Source organism: Mesoplodon mirus, assembly GCF_964341445.2.
Source record: "Mesoplodon mirus genome assembly, chromosome: 3".
Taxonomy (NCBI): Eukaryota; Metazoa; Chordata; class Mammalia; order Artiodactyla; family Ziphiidae; genus Mesoplodon; species Mesoplodon mirus.
In genome coordinates this window covers 113,383,609-113,402,449 of record NC_138978.1, presented here as the reverse complement: position 1 = coordinate 113,402,449, position 18,841 = coordinate 113,383,609, and the positions used below count along the sequence as shown (strand labels likewise).

Genomic DNA, 18,841 nt, shown 5'->3' with positions numbered 1-18,841 from the left:
GCACAAGAAAACTCTCTGTATGACACCTCTACTCCACATCCATCATTACAGTCATTCTACCTCTGAACCATACCAGAATCATCTCCTTCTCGTGATCTCCACTGTCCCCACCCTAGGACAAGTCTCAACTGTCTCTGATGTGCACGCCACAAGAAGGACCCTGTGCTTGAGGAGTGAATGGGAGGACAAGAGTCCCCAGAGACTCATCAGATATGAGTGCTGTTCTGCTCAATGTGAATGAGTCATTACCACAAAACTTCCATTCCTACTGATCCAGAATTTTAACTGATTTTCTTTTTTTTTTTTTTTTTTGCGGTACACAGGCCCCTCCCTGTTGTGGCCTCTCCCGTTGCGGAGCACAGGCTCCGGACGCGCAGGCTCAGCGACCATGGCTCACGGGCCCAGCCGCTCCGCGGCATGTGGGATCCTCCCGGACCGGGGCACGAACCCGTGTCCCCTGCATCGGCAGGCGGACTCTCAACCACTGCGCCACCAGGGAAGCCCTAACTGATTTTCTTTTGAGCTTCAGTTGGTTTTTACAATATTTCCAGTGCCTTAACCATGAAAAATGACATTGTTTCTATGGGAAAATGTATTCTGATTTTCAACAATTGATTAAAATTGTTAAAATTGATTAACTTTTTAGAACCCAGTCATTTCTTCATTGGAGATTTTCCTCTTGTTTTTTATGGTATTTTTAAGTATCTCTAAATCTTTTTAATGGGTTTATATTCTGTATTTCCAATCATCTTTGAAAATCATGAAGGGCAGGCTCTTCCATTACTTGTGTTTGTATGTTAGAGAATGGCATGCAGCACTGGATGCATAGGAAGCACAGCTGAAATGGAGCAGAACCCTATGGTCCTCCCCCCACCCCCCATGTCCTCTGCCTGCCTTTTGTCTGTAGAAAAACTTTAGTCAAAGTTGAGCCTGTATATACTCACTTGCAAATTTGCAGTTAGCCTAAACAGAGAAAATTTGAGTCAAGGTTTAAAACATTTTACAAATAATTTAAAAACAACATAAAACATATTTGCCAAGTTTAAAAGTAATTAATTACAAAACACAATTAAAGTAGTAGAGCATTAAAATTACATTTTACAATATTAAGTTTTAAAAGTAATTCTTGTATTGTTCTGAAACTGATTCAGTAGGGAGAGATGAATATTCAGTTCATAAAAGAATTCATCAGTTTTCCTATAACTAGGCATCTCTAATACATTCAAAATTATCCAAGTAATTCATTTATAAGTTAAAATTCCAATATGTAAAATGGTTGCATTAAAACACTTTTCAGAATTTTATTTTATTTTATTTTATTTTTCTTTTTGCGGTATGCGGGCCTCTCACTGTTGTGGCCTCTCCCGTTGCGGAGCACAGGCTCCGGACGCGCAGGCCCAGCTGCCATGGCTCACGGGCCCAGCCGCTCCGCGGCATATGGGATCCTCCCAGACCGGGGCACGAACCCGTATCCCCTGCATCGGCAGGCGGACTCTCAACCACTGCGCCACCAGGGAGGCCCTAGAATTTTATTTTTAAAGGTATTATTATTATTATTGTATAAGTTCACGTTTATAACTGACAATCTTTTTTATTAATTTATTTATTTTGGGCTGCATTGGGTCTTTGTTGCTGCACGTGGGCTTTCACTAGGTGCAGCAAGTGGGGGCTACTCTTCGTTGCGGTGCGCGGGCTTCTTATTGTGGTGGCTTCTCTTGTTGTGCAGCACGGGCTCTAGGTGCGTGGGCTTCAGTAGTTGTGGCACGTGGTCTCAGTAGTTGTGGATTGCAGGCTCTAGAGTGCAGGCTTGGTACTTGCGGCGTATGGGCTTAGTTGCTCCGCAGCATGTGGGATCTTCCCGGACCAGGGCTCGAACCTGTGTCCCCTGCACTGGCAGGTGGATTCTTAACCCCTGTACCACCAGGGAAGCCCTATAACTGAAAACTTTTATGAAAGATATCAGTCTTTAAAAAGTTACAGGTCCAGGACTTCCCTGGTGGCGCAGTGGTTGAGAGTCCGCCTGCCGATGCAGGAGTCACGGGTTCGTGCCCCGGTCTGGGAAGATCCCACATGCCGCGGAGCGGCTGGGCCCGTGAGCCATGGCCGCTGAGCTTGTGCGTCCGGAGCCTCTGCTCCGCAACGGGAGAGGCCGCAACAGTGAGAGGCCCACGTACCGCAAAAAAAAAAAAAAAAAGTTACAGATCCAAAGAATATTGATACTAATATTAATTAGGGTTGTCTAAACAGCTGTAAAAAGCAAAATTTAAAACTCGATAGCAGACCCCATGTGCCGCTGAGGGGCTGGGCCCTTGAGCCTGCACGTCTGCAGCCTGTGTTACGCAACGGGAGAGGCCACAGCAGTCAGAGGCCCGCGTACAGCAAAAAAAAAACAAACAAAACAAAACTCAATAGCACAAATAAAACAGCAATTTACTTATCTCTCATGTAACACTCCAAGATTAATAAAACCAGATTAGAATATCCAGTCATTTAGGGCCCCAATCTGATGGTGGACTTACTTCAATACATAGTTCCCAAAGGTCTCTCTGGTTACCATTATTCTAGGCTACAGGAAAGAAGAGTGGGCAGAAGTCCAGGGAAAACCATTGCCTTTTAAATGGATTAGACAGAGCTCAGTGAGAACTTAGTCATATGTCCACGTGCAGCTACAAGGGAAACTGGGAAATACTGTTGCTATTTGGGCAGCCCCATCCCAGCTACAGTCCTATAATGCTGTAATAGGAGGAAAACAGATTTTAATGAAGAGTTAGCAGTGTCTGACACCCCTCTAGCCACAAGAATTCTGTGTTCATCCTTCTCCTGATACGCTCATCCCCTCCCCAAGGGAGACAACTCCAAATTCCATCCAGGTGCTACATCCAGCTCAAATTCTGGGATCTCTGGGTGACTTGCAATCATCTCCCTCAGACTCAGATTGGCTTTTTGTGGTCCAGCAACTCATTAACTCAAAGGAAGTCACTTACTTCTCCAACACCCAATAAACCATGGTGTAATAGAAACAGGATGATTATATGACAACTTCTTGTTCTTTAGTATTCAGTGGCCCTTCCACTGCTGTAAATCTTGGGGAGGGATAAGACAAGAGGTTAATATTTTTGAAATCTCAAGAGAGATGCATTTAGGTAACTGGAAAAAACAAAACAAAACAAAACAAACCCCTGCTTTTTCTTTCTAGGAGAAAGTAGCCTTAGACAGCAGAAAACATATTTGGTGACAAAAGACATTCTATTTCATGGTATTTGATGGTGAGGACACTAGTTAAATAAGGGATTTCTGGAGCAAAGTGAGAAGAGAATCCAGAACAAAACTAAATAGTAGATTTTTTTTAAAAGACAAATACAACTATTGAGAGATTAATGACACTTTGATAAATAAGAACCATATCAAAAAGACAGAACCGCATCAAAAAACAAAAACACTTTTTTTAATTACTGAGAAATATATATAACTCCATCCTTAAGCTTCTTTCCCTTTACTCTCCCATTAGGCTATGTTGATGTCCTGTGTTCCCTACTGTGTGCCTGTGTTTATGTGTGTGTGTGTTCATATAATTCAGACCATATTTTGAGCAGGAGTCTTCCTGATGGAGCCAAATGATTTCCAAAACCAAAGATCTATTTTTAAACATATTTTAAAGTAGTTGAAATAATGCAACAGCTAAAGCAGTTCAACTAAAGTGTACACTGTAAAGGCAGGAGTTAGGCAAAGAAAAGGGATGCAACAGAGAGACGAGAAATGGACAAAGACTTGTGGCTAAATAAGACGTAAGAAAATTCTCATAAAGGAGAGTATATATAGTGATTGAAGCCCAGGCCTGAAGCCAGACTGCCAGGTGTACCTACCTGCCTTTTCACTTACTTGCAAGTAAGTAAGAACTTGATAGTACTTACTTGAAACTACAAGTACTTTTTCTTACTTGATAGTACTTGAAAGTACTTGATAGTATTTTCTTCATGGGGTTGCCGAGAGGATTACATGTGTGCATTCCCAAAAGATATGATCCATTCCCATTGTATCTTTTGCATCATATAAGGTAAACCCTTGAGATATAACCCACTGGTCTGGGAGGGATACATTCGGGGTGAGGTCACTAAGTCAAAACCAGGTCAGTAAGTCAAAACCCAGTGCTGGAATTATTGGCATCAAATTATCTTCAGCAAGGTTGACTCAGGGAGTAGTATAAGGTGCACAAAGATGCATGGCATCTCTCACAACCCAGCTCTCCCAGAACCCCTTACACCTGTCAAAATAGACTCCTGGGTTGAATGAGCCCTGATTCTGACCCAGTGTATGAAATCCTATATCCATTACATTGGTCTTTTCTGAATAATTTGAAAAATTTGTTACATTTTAAAAGTGGATATTTTGTGTTTGTAATCACACAGGTAGCTGTGTGAGGAAAGCGCTTTTTTTACAGTATTTTTATTTTTTTGAAATTATCTGTTTGTGTATCAGTCTTCTCTACAAAACTATAAGCTCCTCTAAGTAGGAAACTTAATCTCCTCACTCCCCACTGTACCCCAGCACCCAGCTCAGTGCATGGATATTTTAAAGTAAATTTCTTCCTGTAGCACAGAATGAAAGATCCGATTTGTGGGGTTGGGGGTTGGCTTGGAGAGGTGGATGAGGGGCTGGGATGTGTTCTGACAGTTCTCCTGAAAGATAGATGTTCTCCGCGTAAGCTTCTGGAGCAAGACTTGCTTCGGGGTTGTTGGTGACAGTTTCCCTTCACCAGTAGGAGTTTGTCACTATAAGACAACACCAGAAAGTTAAAAGTGAATGAGAAGGGCGCGTGATGGAGATTCCGACCCCTAGGGTCTCCCCTGAGAGTAGCTGAGAGTGTGGGCAACTGCAGGTGAAAAACAGAGAGGTCATAGGGTTAATTTTTTCTGCCCAGAGCAGGTTTGGCCCACATTTTATCCCTTCTGTGGGGGTAATGGGTGCTGCTGAGTGGGCGGTGTGTTGCCTGAAAGGAGGTGGAGCTGAACAGCCCCTCCACATTGGCTATTGCTGCTGTTTGTACTTTGTTGCTTTACATTTCTTTGCAAAGAGCTGAAAGTGCAGTGCCCTCCAGATCGCAGCTGAAGGATCTGCCAGTTGGGGCAAAGGCAGCGAGGTCGGGTACCGCAGCAGAGCTCTCAGCTCTGGGTCTCAGCTCTGGGTCTTCCAGGCACAGGGCTCACCCATCCAAGGTGTAGTAGTTCCCGGTGGTCCACGAGGACAATGGAATCTGGGTTCCCCAAAGGCACCTGCTGCTGCAGAATTTATCTAAATGCCACGTTCAAGCTCTTCTTTGAAAGGTGTTAACTGATGTGTGCTTTCTGTCTTTTGTCATCCTTTCTTTAGGACAGGTTACACTGACCCAGCCCGGTGAAGATCTCTGGAGACCATGACCAAGAAAAGAATTGCTGTGATTGGGGGAGGAGCGAGTGGGCTCACGTCTATCAAGTGCTGCCTGGAAGAAGGCTTGGAGCCTGTCTGCTTTGAAGGGACTGATGACATCGGAGGGCTGTGGAGGTTTCAGGTAAATCTCCTGGTTCCTTAATACTTGGAACTCTCGCCGTAACTAGGTGCATAAGATATTTTACCTCGTGTCAGGAAGTATGATGGGCTTCACAGTGATTAAACCTGCCAGACTTCAACCTGCTGACCTCCTCTCAGCAGCCATTACCTCAGGTTCTATGCAGGTTCCTCTTTCCCTACGCTGGCAGCAAAATGGGACGCAGGTATCACTCGTTTTTTCCTTTACTGATGTCTGTGAAAATGGCACAGAGATCATTTTCATTTTCAGATCTTCCTTGATTTACAATGAGGTTACATCTTGATAAGCCCATCGTAAATTGAAAATATCCTGTTACAAATGTACTTAATACACCTAACCTACCTAACACCATAGCTGAGCCTAGCCTACCTTAAACGTGCTCAAAACACTTACGTTAGCCTACAGTCAGGCAAAATCATCTCACACAAAGTCTATTTTATAATAAAGTGTCGAATAGCTCATGTAATTTATTGAATGCTGTATTGAACATGAAAAACAGAATGGTTGTTTGGGTGCAGAATGGCTGTAAGTCTATCAGTTGTTTACCCTCCTGATCCTTCCAGCTGACTGGAAGCTGCCACGGCCCAGCATCATCAGACTATGTTACAAAATATCGCTAACTCGGGAAAAGATCAAAATTCAAAATTCAAAGTGTGGTTTCTATTGAATGTGTATTGCTTTTGAACCATTGTAAAGTCAAAAAAATCACAAGTTGGGCACTGTCTGTAATGAGTTTTGCTGCTATCCAGAAAAGGGTAACAATCTTGGTGGGGGGTGTAGCAGAATGGCAGACATGTAAAGTGGTTGCTCTTGGCCTGCGTTCATCGGTAAGTGATCTAGAATACTGCTTACAACTCCTTCCAGGAATCCCCCTTTTCAGTCTCTTCTAACCTTACTGTTTTTTTTTCTTTTCTTTCTTACCTTCCTTCCATCGTTGCTTCCTTCCTTCTTTACTTTAAACAATTCTCTAATGATTCTAGTGCTTGAATAGGATATAAAATCTGGCCGCCTTCCTTGCTTTGCACTTTTCCTTCACTTGAGAAATCAAAGCAGTAGTCCCATCTTCAGGGAAGGGCAGAGGGCACCTGCAACTGGCTTTTCTTGTCCTTGCACAGACTCAGTTTTAAAGTTGAGTTGCTTTAATATGCACACCCAGCCCTGCAACTTGTTACTAACAGTTAAGGTATCTTCTTACTTAAATGATAGTTAAGCTTATTATATGTCAAAGAATATCACCCTCCTTGACTGATCTCCAAAGCAACATCCATTGGGTTTGCTTTTCAACTCACTTTTTAAGCCAGTATTTTAAGTGTATTAAGGTGTCCAGATTTGCTTCATATTTCACAAAACCAACACGGTGTTGTCCAGCTACTTAAAAGTGGTTTCATTCATTCATAGCATTCCTTAGTAGAACAGCAGTACAGTTGTTTTACATCTTGGCTCTGTCTTGGGGACTAACTCTATTTGACAATCGTCCTTATTCCGATCTAGGGTGGATACTCCTTAGCACACCACCCATGCCTCGGTCATAATCAGTCTTGGGCATGGGCTGAAAAGACTGTTAATAAATCTTTTGTAATCAATAGGAAATTTTACTTTTGAAATCCAGCCACAACATGGTGTAGACGTTAAGAGCACATCTGGGTTCAAATCCTACTATGACCTTGGGGAAAACCATTAAACCCATCTGTACCTCTGTGTTGTCATCTTTAAGAAGGAGATAATACTGGCACCCACTTCATAGAGTTATTGTGGGGATTAAGTGAATGAATAATTATGTCATCACTAATAACAATGGCACAATAATTGCTAAACATCAATTATTATTCAGTAGGCCTAGAGTGTGGCCCACACATGTGGTGTCTGGTAAGCATCCTAGCCAGGTCTGGCAACTACTGACCAGGCATGAAATTAGTGAAGGGTCCACCATCCTACCTGATTATCAGGTTTTATTTCCAAAGTGGTTTAAACTTCTCTCTTAAATACCCAATTTGGAGTTTTTTCTGATTATACTCTTGGCAAAATTTCAACACCTTATAAACTGCTTCCTTGAAAATAAATAAGCTATATTTCATTATAATAGTCTGACTTCTGTTAAGACAGACCACATCTGTGTCTATTATATTATATATAACATACATATATTTTACATATATTATACACACACACACACAAACACCACTATATCTCTAGAGCCACAGGTGATGCCTGGCATATATTAGGAACCAAATATATTTACATTTTATAAATGAATCCTAGAGAAGCAAAATATCTTGGGTGGCTGCTTAGAATGCTTGTGGAAATAGAGACCTTCATTCTCACATATTCCACAGTTACACAGTTGTGGAGCCTGAGGTATTATAAGCATCCATTAATTGCAGATTAAACATGTTTTACATGCTGATGCTGGTTTCCTCAAGAATTGCCTCTGAGATCTGCTTTTCTGTGACCCCCTTGCTTGTTATTTGGAGTCTTCCTCTCCCCCATCCTACCCCCACTAAATTTTCTGTAATTCATTGGGGGTTTCATATATAGGATCATCTCAAGCAATTTGGAATTCCACCATTGCTACCGGGTGTCCAGTAAGCCACTGGCAACTCAGGGCTTCCATTTTCTCTTTCTTGTAACAGTTCTCAGGGACTCAGTATAAATTTCTTTCTTCTTGATCTCCTCATTAATGTTAGACCAGACTGATGGTGAAAAGTCGGTAGTAATGTGAGACGTATCACTTTAATTTTCATACTGCAGTATTACTTTATGAACAAAATAGCTTAAAATGATAAATCCCTTATGAAATGCTGAGGTTTTAAGAAGTATGTAATGCTGGAAAATAATTTTTAATATTCTTTAGTCAATCTGAATTTTAAAAATCCTTAAAGTATACCAAAGCAGTGCTTCTCCAACTGTAATGTGCACATAAATCACAGGAGCTTTTCCTGAAGTGTACATTCCGATACATTAATCTGGGGTGGTGCCAAGATTCTATATTTCACGTGAAGCCCCAGGTGATGCTGATGCTGCTGATCTGATAACTACAGTTCACGTAGAGAGGTTTTAAAGTGTATATGTGATACAAAGGTACCATATGGATACAATATAATGTCAAATGAGGCATATTTAATACATTTTAATTTAAAATATAAAATTAAGTAATAAACACCCTTAGATGAATAGGTGTTTTTAATTCTTAAATATATCAACTCCACCCCCTCAAAAAAAAGACAACTGAATGGATACAAAAATACTTAAAAGAGGGTAACTGTAGAGCAGTGGCTGTCAGATCTGGCTGCAACACTGAACAATCTCCTGGGGAACTTTAACGAACTTTAACAAATAATGATATCAGTCCATCCAGTTTCTGGTTTTATTGGCCTGGGTGCCAATAAAGCTCTCCACTAGTTATTTCTAATGTGCAGCCAACATGGAAACCTTTGCCCTTCAGCTTTTACCCCAGCTTTCCCAGGTGATTAATGAGGATGACATTGCATTTTTAAAACAAAATCGATAACAGTTCATTGAACAAACATTTCTGAAGCTCAGATTTTATTAGAGTGTGTGGAGATACGGAGTTATATAACCTCCTGCCACTGCCCTCAGGCATTCTGCAGTTTAGCTAAGGATGTATGGAGAAAAGACTTCTGAGGTAGATGGGATAAACTCTGGTGCCCTGAGCTTTCCGGGGCCACCACACGACCTCTTACCAGCAGATCTCAACCTTGTCTACACATTAGAGAAGGAGCAATTAAAACAGGGTCTCTGGGAGTAAGGGCCAGGCATTAGTATTTTAGAGTTCCACAGATGAGTCCAGTGTGAAGACAACTCTGAGAACAGTCCTAAGACAGCTTCTGTCCCATGGGATTCTGAGAGTCTGTCAAAGGAACAGAAGATCCACACTGTTCTCACTCCTCCCACTGAAGGGGAGTCATTTTTCTCCTTTCTTCTGCCCTTACTATTGCCTCCAATCCATTCAGTTCCAATTACACTACACTACGTCCCTGGTTCTATCTTTTCTCATATGGACTTCCTACTCAATGCGAGTCATGTGCTTAGGCAGGAAATAGAATCAAGATACATCTCTAGAGGGCAGATTATTCGCCGATGGTAGGAAATACTAAAATGCAGGAGCAGAAGCTTCTTTTAACACTCACTGACCCAGTACTGCTCTGCCCTCACTCTCTTTTGTAAAGCAGTGAGTTGACAGTGATGAACCCTACATAGGATCCAATCAGGTGTTTAGAAGGGCTTGAAGGTTTTTGTTGACACACAATAACACTTTGTTGTCTTAATTACTTGAAAAAGAATACAAATATATGATTATTGTCACAGGGGTAAGATCTGTGATTCATTTAGCTCAGTGACCCCAACACACCTGCTGTGGAAAGCATGGCTCTACTCCTTGTACTAAACTTTCAACCCTTGGGAAACAGGGACAGACTTGGATTTTTTAGCATTAATATAGTGTTTTTATTACAGAAGAACTTTAGAAATATCTACTGAATGAATGAATGAAGTCAAATTTGATAGTTAGGAATGTGTCTACCCCTGCCCCCTCAAACATCTTCATTCCAAAAGGACCCTACCACTCATTAATTTAATTTTTTTGAAAAAACGTGCTATGTACAAACAACATGTTTAAATAAACTTTGAATTTTAGAACTGTGTTAGATTTACAGAATTAATAGGAAGATAGTGCAGAGTTCCCATATACCCCATGCCAGATATTACTAACATCTTACATTAGTATGATACATTTGTCCTAATTAATGAACCAATATTGATACATTATTATTAATTGAGGTCCATGTTTTATTCAGATTTACTTAGGTTTTTTTCCTAGTGGCTTTTTCCTGTTCCAGGTGTTCCCATCCAGAACACCACATTACATGTAGTTGTCATGTCTCCTTAGGCCCCTCTTGGCTGTGACAATTTCTCAGACTTTCCTTGTTTTTGATGACCCTGACAGTTTTGAGGATTACTGGTTAGGTATTTTATAGAATGTCCCTCAACTGGGATTTGCCTAATGTTTTCATCATGGTTAGACTGGAGTTAAGAATTTTGGGGAGGAAGACCTTAGAGGTAAAGTGCTATTCTTATCACATCATATCAATGGTACATACTATCAAACTTATCACAATTGATTGATGTTAACCTTGCCAACCTTGCTTGAGATGGTGTTTATCAGGGTTTGCCACTGTAAAGTTGCTCTTTTTTTTTTCTTCCTTGTCATACTACACTCTTTGCAAGAAAGTCACTATGCACAGTCTACACTTAAGGTCAAAGTTGGCTATTCTAAGCCTCTTTTCTTTCCACATAAATTTTAGAATCAGTTTGTCAATATCTACAAAATAGCTAGCTGGGATGTTGATTGGGATTGTGTTGAATCTACAAATCAAGTTGGGAAAACTGACATCTTAATGATACTGAATCTTCCAGTCTATGAGCACAGCATATCTTTCCATTTATTTATACCTTTGATTTTCTTCTTCTCTGTTTTATGGTATCTGCATATAAGTCTCATACATATTTTGTTAGATTTTTCCTAAGCACTTAATTTGGGGGGTGTTATTATAAATGGTACTGTATTTCAAAGTCCAATTTTTCATTTCTGGTATATAGGAAAGTAAGTGACTTTTGTATATTAACCTTGTATCCTACAACACTGCTATAATTGCTTATTAGTTTCAGGAATTTTTTTTTAATTTTTTGGGATTTTCTACCTAGACAGTCATATCATCTGTGAATAAAAATCATTTTATTTATTCCTTCTCAGGCTGTTTACTTTTATTTCCATTTCTTATCTTATTACATTAGTTAGGATTTCTAGTACAGTGTTGAATAGAAGTGGTAAGAGAGGCTGTCCTTAACTTGTTCTCAATATTATGGGGAAATTGTCCATTTTCTCTCTATTAAGTACACTGTTAGCTGCAGGTATTTTGTAGATGTTCTTTATCAAATTGAAGATATTTCCCTCTATTCCTAGCTTGCTGAAGGTTTTTAACATGAAGGTGTAGTATAAACAACATTTCTTCAAAAATAAAAGAAAAAATCCTACCTCCTTAATAAATCAATTTGTTTTTCCTACTTTCAAGTTTTATTGATTTAAAATAAATAAAATATACTCGTATAACAGGGGAGAGATTATACAATGTGTAATTATATAAATATGGGTAGACATAGGTATACAGTTGCCCTAGGCATACATAATATTATATACTTGGTGATTAGAATGTGACCTGAATTTTTTCATATTACTTTTTCCACTTAAAGTTATATCATAGTCCATTTTCAATGTTTCTACACAGATTTCAAAATCATAGTTTTAAGTATCTCCAAATTCAATCTCTATAATTCACTTATTAATTCATTTCAAAGCATTTATTAAGCATCCACTATATATGAGGTACTGTTTTGATGATAGAGCTATGAAAAATAAGACACAAATCCTACTTTTGGGTACCTCACAGTCATAGAAACAAATGCAGAATATCGTGTGTTCTAAGTTGCCTTGATGGCAATATGAGCAGAGAGTTTTGGCAGCTTGGAGGTTGAATGGGGCATTTAACTCAGTGGAGAGGACAAGAAATACTTCTTCAAAGAAGTGACATTTGATGTAACTCTTGAATGATAGATAGGAATTTTCCAAATGAAGAAGTTGTACTGTAGTGTTACAAAAGTTTAAAGTTATGAAAGAGTCTGGAATGTTTCAACAACAATTTAATGACTCAGAAGCTTGAAGTTAACTGAGGAGAGCACTAAATGAAGATAAAAAGGTAGATTGGGATAGATTGTGAAATATGCTGAGTTTCAAAATAAGAAATTTGCTTTTCCAAATGGAATCAGTAGAGCCCATTAAGCAGTGGGGTGACAGGATCTGCTTTGAATTTAGCAGGATACCTAAGGAGTGGTGTGGAAGGTAAATTCTGAATCATATTGAGATACCATAATTTACTAAAACATTCTCCTATTGGGGGAGGGGTGCATTTTAAGTGGTTTCTAATTAATAGTTATTTTAAATACTATAAAATGAATATCTCTATGCATTTGATTTTATATTATTTTGCAATTTTCCTTACAACAAATTTTTGTGAATAAGATTAAAATATCTTATTCAACTGTTTTTAAATGAACTTTTATGTATTTCATTAGTTTTTTATGCATTATGTAAATTTACTTCCTTTTTCTCTATGTACCTTTCTCAATATAATTCAACATACATCTATTAAATATCTACTAAGTGCTATTTATAATTTTATATGCTGTAGGAAAGATCATGAATACAAGTAAAGGGGCTTACAATCTAGTTGGGGAGATAAGGAATAGACTATAAGACATTATGGAGGTCTTTGAATCCTAAGCTGAAAAATATACACTAGAGAAAATGGGGCAGTATCCAAAATTTTAATTATGACAGAGATACAACCGTACCCTAGAAAGAACACTTTGGTTGAAATAAGGAAAACAGATTGGAAGAGACTTGTAAAAACACCATTAGCAGCCAAAGGGAATGCGATCTTGAAGGATGGGGCAGAGAAATGGGAATGATCAATTCAGGATTCTGAAATTGAAAAATTCTTCTCTAAAAATGGGAGGAAAATCACCTCTAATGTGGGCAAAGCCAGTGAACACTCTCCTTTGTGGCCATTTAATGTTCAATAATAGCCAGCATCCAAATATCTATTTCTGGAATAAAAAGAGAAGAGGGGGTCCAAATTGGTAAGGTAATTTTCCATAATCAAAACAATTTTTAAAAAATATAATAGAGTTGAAAAGTCATGGTTTGTGATATCTCAGTGACAGGCTAATATAACAATCTGGGTAGATACTGCTTTATTTTATGTGATCACTACAACACCCCCATGAGGTAGTTATTAGAAGTTTTTGAGAAAGCAAAGAAGTTAACCTTGATGGGGGAAGAACATTGAACCGGGGTTTGATATCAGCTAGAGCAATGCTTCTCAGCTTTCAGATGCATCTGAAACACTTAAGGATTTTGTTAAAAGGCAGATTCCGATTCAGTAGATCTGGGATGGGGCCTAAGATTCTGCATTTCTAACAATCTTCCAAGTGATGCCCCTGCTGCTAGTCCACAGATCCTACTTTAGGTAGCAAGGATCTGGAGCAGTTGTTCTCAAAATTACAGTGAATTTTGTTGGGCATTAAATGGTTCTGAGACCAATTCCAATGTGTGTGTGTGTGTGTGTGTGTGTGTGTGTGTGTGGCAGGTGGTCCCCAGACACCAGCAAACAATTCTCAAACACTAGCAGGATGTCCAAGAATTCAACTAAATTCTGATGCCTATCTAACCAGAGACAGCGTCAGATTCCACAGATTGAGGGCTCAGTCCCTCAACCCCACTTCAGACACCAGTCATAAGCCCTGGTTATTACCTGGGCTTCTGACCAACCAGCTACAGATTGGAGGTTCCAACGACCCCCTCCTTGGATTTGGACTTCAGATGCCAGTCTCGAGTCCTGGTTGTTTGTTACCTATACTTCTGACCAACTGACTATAAATCAGAAATTCCCACGACCACCCCCACACCCACCCCTTGGGTTTGATTAATTTGCTCACAGAACACAGGAAACCCATTTACTCACTAGGTTACCAGTTTGTTATAAAAGAATATAATTTAGGAACAGGCAAATGAAAGAGGTACATAGGGAAAAGGACACTGAGCTTCCATACCCTCTCCAGGCACACCGCTCTCCCCTAATCTCTTTGGTTCACCAACCTGAAAGCTCCCTGAACCCCATGCTTTTAGGTTATTATAGAGGCTTCATGACATAAGCATGATTGATTAAATCATTGGGCATTGGCTATTGCTTCAACTTCCAGCCCCTGTCCCCTCCCAGAGATCAGGGAATAGGCAACTGAAAGTTACAACCCTCTAATCACAGGGTTTGCTCCATTGGTAACTAGCCCCCATCCTTAGTTGCTTTCTAAAAGTCAGCGTATTAACATAACAAAGGGCACTTTGTATCACTCTCAACACTTAGGAAATTAGGAGAGTTTTAGGAGCTCTGAGCTAGGAACTGTGGAGAAAGACCAAATATATATGAGAAATATATTTTGACCATCTGGATGACCAAATATATATTTCCTATAAATCACAATATTGCAGGCATATAGCTTATTTCATTTTTATGTTATAAATAATGCTATCATTAACATCCTTTAACATAAATCTTTGTCTACAATGCTGAATCTTTCTTTAAAAGGCTAGGTTGCAAGGGTTTCATATTCTTGCCACATTGCTGTCCAGAAAACATTGTACTAAGATCTCATTTCACCTCATTTTTGCTAACACTGAGTAATTGTCTTTTAATTTAGTAAAAACGAGGTAAAATGGGAACACATAGTGGACAGAATGTAAGTTTGTACAGTGTTTCCTGGAGAACAAGGTGGCAAGTGTATGAAACTCTTGAAACTTCCCTAGGCTTTGAAATATATATACTATTTAAAAGACTATTACTCAAATGGGCAGTTCTCATTTGGAGTCTTATGTCATGGCAATCAGGTGACAGCTGGGACTGGATGTGTGCTATGACCTCTCTGCTCACATATTTAGAATGTCAGCTGGGATAACTAGAACTTCTTGGGGCTGGCTGCACATCTCTCTATCCCAAACATGCTCTTCATGTGGATAGCTTGGGCTTCCTCACAGGATGGTGGTCTCAGGGTAGCTGGACTTCTTACATGGCTGCTGACTTCCACCAGAGCAAGCTTTCTAAGAGACCCAGACAGAAGCTGCAAGACTACCTATCACTTAGTCTTGGAAGCCATTCAGTATCATTCCAGCTGCATGCTGTTGGTCAAAAGCAAGTCATAAAGACAACTTAGATTTAAGGGGAAGAGACTGCACGAGGGCACAAATACTGGGAGATGTAAAGGGTTGTGGGGAGGGGACTTTTTTTAATGGTCATTTCTTTCAGAAAACTTTTTCAAATGTTTGTTGGCTGTTTACAAACCATGACCTTAATTCTCAAGTTGCTATGAATGCTTTTTATTTACTGCAGGAAGAACCTGAAGAAGGAAGGGCCAGTATTTACAAGTCAGTGATCATCAACACTTCTAAGGAGATGATGTGCTTCAGTGACTATCCCATCCCAGATCACTATCCTAACTTCATGCACAACTCCCAGGTCCTGGAGTATTTCAGGATGTATGCCAATGAATTTGACCTTCTAAAGTACATTCGATTTAAGGTAGGGAATTTCGTGGGTATCTCTGTGTTCAGAGTTTCAAGTAAATGAATAACTGTTCTCATTTACCAGTGCTTATGTATAGATTGGTTTGATATGGTCATGTATCTATCCTATCCAGACAGATTCTACTCTATGTCTTCTCTGTGTCTGAAAATATTCATGGAAAGGTCCCTCTTCTATATATTTTGACTGCAGATCCAAGAAGCCATATTCATTTCATTGCCTTCATTCTATATCATTTGATTACAATAAAACAATGAGGGGAACTGACAGGTATGGGAACTTTAAAACCTTCTGGTTCCACAACTTGCTGCTTAGCCCTTTTGTACTTTCTGAAGTATTTTCCAGTGCAATATTTATGTGATCACAACAACCCAGTGACGTAGATATTGAAACGTTATGAGGAAGCAAATAAGTTAACTCTGGTGTAGAGGGAGGAACATTGAATTGGGAAACAAAAACTTGAATTCTAGTCTTTGCTCTACCACTAATCAACTTGTGACTTCAGACAAGTAGGTTCCCCAACGTTGATGTGTCTTAAGTTTATTTGTAAAACAAGATGATTGTACTAGATCACGTCAGTAATTCCTTCCTGCTATAAATTCTTCCATGTTATTTCTATCATTCCAAACCACGACCATATAATAATTGATATTTCTAACAGCTGGCAAAAAGCCGAAATCTTCTACCTTCTGATCATTCTACTAAATCATGACTCTTTCTCTTTAACAACAAAATTAAAATGGCAATATCCAGTGACGACTTCTAAAGTCTGTCATTTACAGCCTAGTGGTGCTTCTCTTCACTTCTTTAAACACTTATTGAACAGGTTTGTTACCATACTAAGCAGTGAAGACACAAAAACAAAAAAAACCCAGTGATTTCACAGTCTTGTTAAGGAGATAGAATAATGAAGAGAAATTTCATTGTAAACATAATTATAAAAATAAAGAGTTACAGAGTGATAAATGCCACTGAAATCTATACATTGCAGCTCAGAGGAGGGAAACAGCCCATCAGGGCATGAGACATCAGGCACCAGGGTAGTTTTCTTAGAGGAGATAATACCAAGCTAAATGTTGAAGGGTGAGTTTCTCCAAATGAAGAAAGAGTAGAAGGATGATCCAGGCAGAAGCACCAGCCTGTGTAAAAGTAAGAACATGATAGAGAGGAACTATAAGTGGTATAGGATGTCTCAGGTATACAAGAGGGGTATCTCTATTAGTCAACCAAGACATTATGGTCATAAACCCTAGAAGCACAAGAACACATTTTTAATGTTTCCTTAACCTGGGTAGAGTAACCTATATTTATTATTATTTTTTAAAGCTAAAAATTGTACCACTGACTATCCCATCTCACACCTTTCTTTATAGTTACTTGTAAAATGGGCATTTATGGGAGTCAAAGAGAGGTTCATTTACATAAAATATGAGCCACTGAGATATTTTTCTACTAGGAAAGGGAGCCCTCTAGCTCAGTCACAAGTTTAAGGCCAGTGAGAACACGACTTGAGGTAAGAAGGCATCAGAGAGTCCCAGGATGTCTGGGGGTATGGGGGAGGAATAGGCATTTAGTGCATGGAGTGTGTCAGAAGCACGAGAAGCCCAAACTTTATTCAAGTATCACATGGCCTTAGGGTATGGTACAAGAGAACTAGTAATTTGCACTTTTCTAGAAGCAGAGTAGAGTGCAACATTAGTCTGCCAACTCTGTTTTATTTAGCTTGCCTCATGGAAGTTTTCTCACTCTGACCACAGCCCCAAACAAAAAAGTTCTAATTTGTGGAGTATGAAAATCAAATATCCCTGCCTGAGGACTGTTATGTGGTACCAGCCGTTTGTGTAACCCTCTGCAAGGAGAGTCCTGTCAGGGAAGATATCCACTATTTAGGCTGTGGTTATAGTCCCCTGTGACTACCCCTTTTCTTTTCAGACAACCGTGTGCAGTGTGAAGAAGCAGCCTGATTTCTCCACTTCAGGCCAATGGGAGGTGGTCACGGTATCTGAAGGGAAAAAGGAGGTGAATGTCTTCGATGGAGTTATGGTTTGCACTGGCCATCACACCAGTGCACACTTACCCTTGGAAACCTTCCCTGGTAAGTAGCCTACCAGGAATGAAGACACTTGGACTATGCCTGTGACCTGATCCCTAAAGAAAGGGAGGATTGTGGTCTGAGTGATTCCTACCTTGGGATGAAATAAGGCTTATCCTAATTCTGCATATTCTCCTCAAAGATGTTGGGGCAACTTGTATTAATGTTATTTAGGACATACAGATAACAGTAATTTCAGGGACTAGAGGAAAATTAGAAGGCTCTATATTTAGTTTTACAATAATTTTAGTTTTTTTAAGGATAAAAAGTTGATCCGCATCAGATTGAATGAGGTCTTTTTTCTTATTAACTTTTTATTGGAGAATAGTTGATTTAAAACGTTGTGCTAGTTTCTGCTGTACAACAAAGTGAATTAGTTATACATATACATATATCCACTCTTTTTTAGATTCTTTTCTCATATAGCTCATTACAGAGTACTAAGAAGAGTTCCCTGTGCTATACACTAGGTACTTATTAGTTATCTATTTTATATATAGTAGTGTGTGTATATGTTAATCCCAGTCTACCAGTTTAGGTGTCCCCCACACCTTTCTCCCCTGGTAACCATAAGTTTGTTTTCTACCTCTGTGAGTCTATTTCTGTTTTGTTCATTTGTACCATTTTTTTTTTTAGATTCCACACATAAGCGATATCATATATTTTTCTTTCTCTGACTTACTTCACTCAGTATGACAATCTCTAGGTACATCCATATTGCTGCAAATGACATTATTTTGTTCTTTTTTTTTTTTTTTTTGCGGTACGCGGGCCTCTCACTGTTGTGGCCTCTCCCATTGCGGAGAACAGGCTCCAGACGCACAGGCTCAGCGGCCATGGCTCAAGGGCCTAGCCTCTCCCCGGCATGTGGAATCTTCCCGGACCGGGGCATGAACCCGGGTCCCCTGCAACGGCAGGTGGACTCTCAACCACTGCGCCACCAGGGAAGCCCTATTTTGTTCTTTTTTATCACTGAGT

At 39.6% G+C, this 18,841-nt stretch overlaps 1 protein-coding gene across 2 annotated transcripts in view; it reads left to right on the top strand.

The window, feature by feature from the left end:
* The first annotated feature begins 5,072 nt into the window (after positions 1–5,072).
* LOC309799954 (flavin-containing monooxygenase 5) overlaps positions 5,073–18,841 on the top strand; it is a 29,776-nt gene continuing 16,007 nt past the window's right edge. The window contains exons 1-4 of one of the 2 annotated variants that reach the window (XM_082613711.1): positions 5,073–5,137; positions 5,368–5,545; positions 15,580–15,768; positions 17,704–17,866. In XM_082613711.1, the coding sequence (XP_082469837.1) occupies positions 5,411–5,545; positions 15,580–15,768; positions 17,704–17,866 (487 nt within the window). In that variant the 5' untranslated portion in view covers positions 5,073–5,137; positions 5,368–5,410. Of the gene's footprint in view, positions 5,214–5,367; positions 5,546–15,579; positions 15,769–17,703; positions 17,867–18,841 lie in introns of both variants that reach the window. The other variant, XM_082613710.1, reaches the window with a different exon arrangement.